Source organism: Haematobia irritans, chromosome 1 (genome assembly GCF_050003625.1).
Source record: "Haematobia irritans isolate KBUSLIRL chromosome 1, ASM5000362v1, whole genome shotgun sequence".
Lineage (NCBI taxonomy): Eukaryota > Metazoa > Arthropoda > Insecta > Diptera > Muscidae > Haematobia > Haematobia irritans.
Window position 1 is genome coordinate 265,172,592 of NC_134397.1, and position 6,572 is coordinate 265,179,163.

Genomic DNA, 6,572 nt, shown 5'->3' on the forward strand with positions numbered 1-6,572 from the left:
GGATGTAAAGAGGATCTTTATATGGACTTAATAGCAAAACTATTAGAATGGAAATGAATACAGAAATTCAGGAGAAACTCCCCCTGGTCCGATGGAATGGCTAGATGGTCTTAAGACTCCGGCAGCGGATGAGGAAGACGGCGACGACGATGAGGATTGCTCTTGATGATTGGTATTGGATGGCTAGATGCCTGGCGGCACTTGGTTGTCGTCATTGTCTGGCGGTAGTAGTGCTGGTGGTAGATGCCCTGATGCTGGCTGGCTGGCTGAGTGGCTGGGCTGGTGTTGGCGATGAAGTTGTTTGTAATTCCAGAAGGCCATACGAATTGATGTTAAGTAATAGCTTTAAAGTTAAATCAACTAAGCACCAGACCAAAAACAACAACAACAACGTCAATGTGAAATTGGTTTACTCCTTAAGCCATCGATGGATGGATGCTTTAGTAGAGATCAGTTGCTTTTCGCTGGCTGGGTATTTGCCCATACCACAAGCTGCACTAAATTGTGATCAGCGATTTGGCTGTTTAATGTTTAAGCTTAAACTAGACATGCTCTACAACATTTTTAGATGGCCTTTTAGGTTTCCTAGGTTCCACGTCCCTCTGTTACTTCCATTGCCCGTATTGCCCAAAAATACCTATTCCATATGGAGTTGTTGACTGGCCCAGTGTCAGTGTCGTCCGTTGTAAGCATGGAAGTTCTTTTTTGAGAAAATTAAGTTTGTGTTGTGTGGAATCGTTAACAGATTCTTGCAGATTACTCCTCCGATTTACTTTTTTTGTTGGTTTGCAGGTTTCAGCCATCTCCTTGCCTTGCCATTTCGTTCATGGCCGTTTTCTTTTTTGGTGGATTCTTGAAATCGTAGCGATTTTAAAGAAAGGTTTAACGTTTTGGCTTCCGTTGGAGATTTATTACTTTGCTCTGGGAGTTTATTTGTTTAAAAGGTCAATTGTAATTTTTTCCCGGCTATGTTGTGTGCTGAAGACATGATAAAATGATCGAATTAGCAGGAAATGACATACAATTACTAAAGAAAGGTGTTTAACCAATGACACCATTCCAAGAATTCACTTCTTTTGATATGGCTTTAAATGAGCTAATAGGAATGCCATGATATATGTACCGAAAGAAGTTAAATTGTTATGGATGATAGTGGTATGGATATTGGTTTGCAAAAATGGTGTAAAATTTTGGTAATTTCTGTGATCTGTGTACTAAGGAGTCTTTCTAGTGGAATGGGCAAGGGACTATTTCGAAGACGATAAGAGACCAGGGGGATGGACTTTGATATGTTACTATGATCAAAGCATTGGTCCTGAACTTTAGTGCAATAATAATAATGATGACAAGCCAGGGAGTTATGGTGACGATATGAATGAAGATGTTGGGAAAATGGAGGGTAACAAGACACATGATGGACCGTCAAACAATTATGGGGAATCAGGAATGGGCAAGCGACTATTTCGAAGACGATACGTGACCAGGGGGATGGACTTTGATATGTTACTATGATCAAAGCATTGGTCCTAAACTTTAGTGCAATAATTATAATGATGAAAAGCCAGGGAGTTATGGTGGCGATATGAACAAACAATTATGGGGAATCAGGAGTATAGATGGATGACCCCTGTATGAGGCACTCTGATACCGGATAGGTGATCCTAGGAAACGGGAAATAAGAAACATGACCAACCATCAAAGTGTTATAGAGAAGACGGAGGGAGTATTGGTGGACGACGCAGCGGTCATGACAATCGTGTGAGACATTCTGACGACAGAAAAGCGATTCTACGAAAACAGACCTCAGAAGAGATAGCAAAGATAAAACATATGACTACATCGATTGATCGAAGATGGTCGGGAAGACTGGACAGATACCAAGGGAAGTAACGACTGGATTGGAGGCAAATGCGTGGAGGATCCATACACCGAGATCATATTCTACTTACCAGATCAGTCCTGCAGAAAGAAGTGCGAGCGATAATGGAATATGTTGATTGGCCCAGAAATAATACGAGGCCAGAGATTGTGACCATTTGCACCGATAGCCCGTGGGAAGTCAATGAAATCAATATCAGACATTACGGAGAGATAATGAACCATATTGGAATGCAATAGCATAAGCAACGATTAGTAGAAATGCGGAAAGACCCGCATCATATGCGTGCTTGAAAATGTCGGAATAAGAACAAAGGTTAGGAAACGGGATCCTAGGAAACGGGAAATAAGAAACATGGCCAACCATCAAAGTGTTATAGGGAAGACGGAGGGAGTATTGGTGAACGACGCAGCGGCCATGACAATCGTTTGAGACATTCTGACGACAGAAAAGCGATTCTACGAAAACCGATCTCAGAAGAGATAACAAAGATAAAACATATGATTACATCGATTGATCGAAGATGGTCGGGAAGGCTGGACAGTTACCAAGGGAAATAACCACTGGGAAGACTGGATTGGAAGCAAATGCGTGGAGGATCCATACACCGAGATCATATTCTGCTTAACTGCAGAAAGAAGTGCGAGCGATAATGGAATATGTTGATTGGCCCAGAAATAATACGAGGCCAGTGATTGTGAACATTTGCACCGATAGCCCGTAGGAAGACAATGAAATCAATATCAGACATTACGGAGAGATAATGAACCATAATGGAATGCAATAGCATAAGCAACGATTAGTAGAAATGCGGAGAGACCCGCATCATATGCGTGCTTGAATATGTCGGAATAAGATTTGCACAAAATTTTAATCCGATTTGCACAAAAATTTAAATATACTGGAATTTTAGACCCTTAAAAATCTGTATCGCATTTATTTTTACCGGTCCGTTTGGCAAGGCATCGATATAGATCGGTTTAACTTCCTGAGGGTACACCCAAAGAAAAAATATTTTGCTTCGGAATGAAATTTTAGACAAACGAAATTCCCTTTCGTATAAAGTATTTTCGTTTAGAGCAAACTAATCTGAATTTTTGATAAGCGATTCAACGATTGTCTCTAAAATTTGTGTCAAAAAAAAAACTTTGCTTGTCTAGAATTGCATTCCTCAGAAAAGAAAACACTTCTTTCAGGGTATAGCAGGTACTGATCATGAAAATTGCTTGAAACTAAAAGTAAAATTTCCATATTTTACTCATCGTATTTATTTAAATAATGGCGGAAAAAAAATCTACAGATTTAAGATTCCAAATCAAGGCGTTATTACATCATATACACGATATGTTTATGATTTCTCTATAACTCCGGCCCGGCCGAATTTACTGCTGCATATACTTGTTTTTAAATATTATCACATTACACTTCCAAAATCCACTATAACTATATTTCAACTACCATACCTTATAGAAAGATTTCAAATCTCTAAATTTGATTTGATTGCAATGTTTAAAGCATTTTAAAAGTTTGAGTATCACCTTTACAGATAACATATGACCGATTTTTTAGAAGTTTGAGAATCACATTAACAGATAAAACTGATGTCTTTTTAAGTTTGAGAATCAGCTTAACTATTAACCTCCATGTTATATTCTCGGAATTTACGTGATTGACTTCGGGAAGCATGTTATTTTTGCTTCTACTTTAAAATAAAATTCTTAGAAGTTAATGTAATTGTCTTTTTGTTCTTTTTGTATCTTGACTTCTTAAAAAATATCACAATTTCTACTTGATGAATTGGAAAATTTAAGTTGTAGTTAACATGCTTTTAAAGCAATTTGAGCGCACATGAAGAAAAAATCTGCAAAAAACGAATACAACAAAAATTTGTTATTTTTTTAGAATCGGAGTCGCTCTTAAAGAGATTCCTACTTCAATTCTCCGCTTCTTTAGTAAGGAACCCATACCAAAATCATTATATTTGCTTGTTTTCAGTGTAGTTATGCTGGGTAAAACGAAAACGAAATTTCGAACATTGTCTTTTCCATCAATTTGACAAATTTTCGATGAACTTTCAAATTAATTCCCATTATTTTTTTTATTGAATTCATAATTTTGATATCCCTTATTTGTAATGATTCCACAACGTTTTATACAAAGCTATAAATGTGAATGCTTCCAACCAAACAATTATTGTAACTGTCCGTATAAGGCCATCGCCGTTGATGTTCTTAAGGAAAATGTTCGTGATGTGGCGGAAACCTTAGCAGAGGTAAAAAAGTTTACAAAATTATACATTCTAATTATTTTGATCTCCTTGCCGCCTCCATAGGTTATGAAAATTTGTAATATTCCAGCTATAAAGGCTAAGCTTTGCATTGATGTCATTATATACTACTTTTTCCATTTCGAAGAAATTATTGAGAAGATTGACACTATACCCAGAAAACGTTTGTCCAAAGAAGGCCTGTTCCATGATCTAAATCGAAAATGTGATATGCAACGAATGGAAGCCCAAATGGCTTATTCCATTATAAAACGAGCTTTTCAAGCGTTCTATCATGGCACCGCCGAAGGTGGTGTTCCCAATCCCTGGCTAAGTTATAAACTCATTCATACACCAGAATGTCGGTGGATCCATGCAGCTAAACGTACAGCTCAAATATATGCAGCTTATGAGGGTTTGTTTATGTACACTCAAAAATCCATAGAGAATCAAATTAAAGATCTCTATAAGGCTTTATATGAACGTATGCGATCAAGACCTTCACCTGATGAGAATCATGAATGTGAGTGTCGATCATGTTCAACCAGGTTAAAGAGAGAATGCCTTCGGGTAGTTCGGGTGACAATGGGTATGCATAAAGTCTCTGATCCCTATGAGGAAATGTATCGTAAAATTGTTAATGATATGCTGAAGGAACGAGATAGTTATGAAATTCGAGAGTTTAAAGATGATTTAAGTGAGAAGAATCTGCCAAAATGTACATGCCCTACTCTAAAGGCATCAGAAAGCGATATAACTTATGATAAAATTTCAAAGGATTGTAATACCGGTTATAGTCAAGGTCCATTCGACTGTCGTTGGTTTGGTATCAGCAAAGAAGAATATGAGGCTGATTTCCAAGAACCTGTAATTGAATTGCCCAAAGAAGTCAGTGGTTCTCCTTGCCCGGAAATGAATGAAGATGAAGATGTTTCATCATGTGAAACAGAATGTAATTGTGAATGTGAATCCTGTTCATGTCGTGGAGAAGATGACTTGGCTTCTGCTGAGGTAGATGGCGAGGGAGATACAGATGTAGAAGATGATGCTGAACCTTCCTTCAACATTGAACAATCTGAAGAGACATTGCTAAAGACTGATGTTGATCTCAATAGTATGGAATCAACTTAACCAATTTCTCGTTGTAAAAATCCCACTAGAGATTTCTAATATGTGCAATAAATAGGAGCACCGTTACAGTTTATCCCAAGGCTCCGATCGAGATCCTAAGTGAATGAGTTATCTTTTTTTTACAGACTTTCTGACATTATTGAATTTAGAAAAAAATCCTTCATTTAAATTTTTTATTACCATTACTTTGTGAGGTATTATAAATTAATATTTTGTATTAAATTAAAAAAAAAAAAACATGTTAAATGAAGTAAAGGCAATACCACTGATGTTCATTAGAACACACTCTCCACATCCATAGAAAGAGAAATGCAGTGCAGTCAAAGAGAGGAATAACACCCAAAGAGAGGTTACCGAATATCGCAGACACGGTTGTCACAGTTGGTAGAATTCTACCAAAAATGGTTTTACTGCACTGAAAAAAATATTGTCGTGAGGTCAAAGATTTCGTGTCTTTAAAATACGAATGCAAATTTTGCTTAGCATAGAAGACGCATTTCTCTAATATAAAGTTGTTTTCCTTGTCCAAAAGTCGATAAACTTTTCAATGAAGTCCTATTGTCCTTATAATTAAGTAATTTGACTTAAAAATGGGTATCATAAAATGAAAGAAAAAATGTTTAGGCTAAGGTCAACTTCACTCTAATACTCGTAATTCAGAAATATTCTTTAAATTTAATGAAATTGTCTTTAAATTTGTTGTCTTTTTGCATCCCAGCAAAAAAATTTGGACGTTCTTCCAAAGGCACAACTTTAAAAGCACTTTCAGAAGATGAACTCCCAATGATGTTCTTTATTTTAACTACCCAGGAAGTTCTTTTAATTCAATTTTTTATAACTAGGGTTTTTCATACATTTAATGGGTGATTTTAACTTTTTTTGTTTCAAATAGGTTAAAAACACCCAGAAAAAAGTGCCTTTGAAACTAAAGGAAAAAATTTTCATCAATATAGTTTATCCATTTTATTTCCATTAAGGTAAATTTTTGTGAAAAATAATAAAATTTACTCGTTTCAGTAAAAAAATCCTAAACTGTAAGCAGTTAGGAATAGTTCATTAACTAGAATAAGGCATGGAATTTTACTCATACTATTTTCTTCGCTGGGTATAAGAATTTACTACTGAAAAAGAAAATTTTATTCACCGATAACAAAGCATTCGTAAAAATAAACAAAAACCGAACTAAAACCAAGTTTCCTCAAAATTAGTAAAATTTCTTATAAAATTATAATCGCGACTTCCTTTATAATAGAAAGTTTTTCATACATACGAACAACACTTGGCATAGAAAAATAT

At 36.0% G+C, this 6,572-nt stretch overlaps 1 protein-coding gene across 1 annotated transcript; it reads left to right on the forward strand.

Annotated features, from left to right (window-relative positions):
• Positions 1–3,935: 3,935 nt before the first annotated feature.
• On the forward strand, positions 3,936–5,420 carry LOC142219706 (uncharacterized). Its single transcript, XM_075288572.1, has 2 exons — positions 3,936–4,151; positions 4,212–5,420. Exons 1-2 carry the CDS (start codon positions 4,014–4,016, stop codon positions 5,274–5,276), a joined length of 1,203 nt encoding a protein of 400 aa, XP_075144687.1. The 5' UTR covers positions 3,936–4,013; the 3' UTR covers positions 5,277–5,420.
• The last annotated feature ends 1,152 nt before the right edge of the window (positions 5,421–6,572 follow it).

Coding starts and splice junctions, on each gene's coding strand:
- LOC142219706 (XM_075288572.1), top strand. CDS start 4,014: ATGATTCCACAACGTTTTATACAAAGCTATAAATGTGAATGCTTCCAA. Junction 4,152..4,211: donor TGGCGGAAACCTTAGCAGAG/GTAAAAAAGTTT, acceptor CCGCCTCCATAG/GTTATGAAAATTTGTAATAT.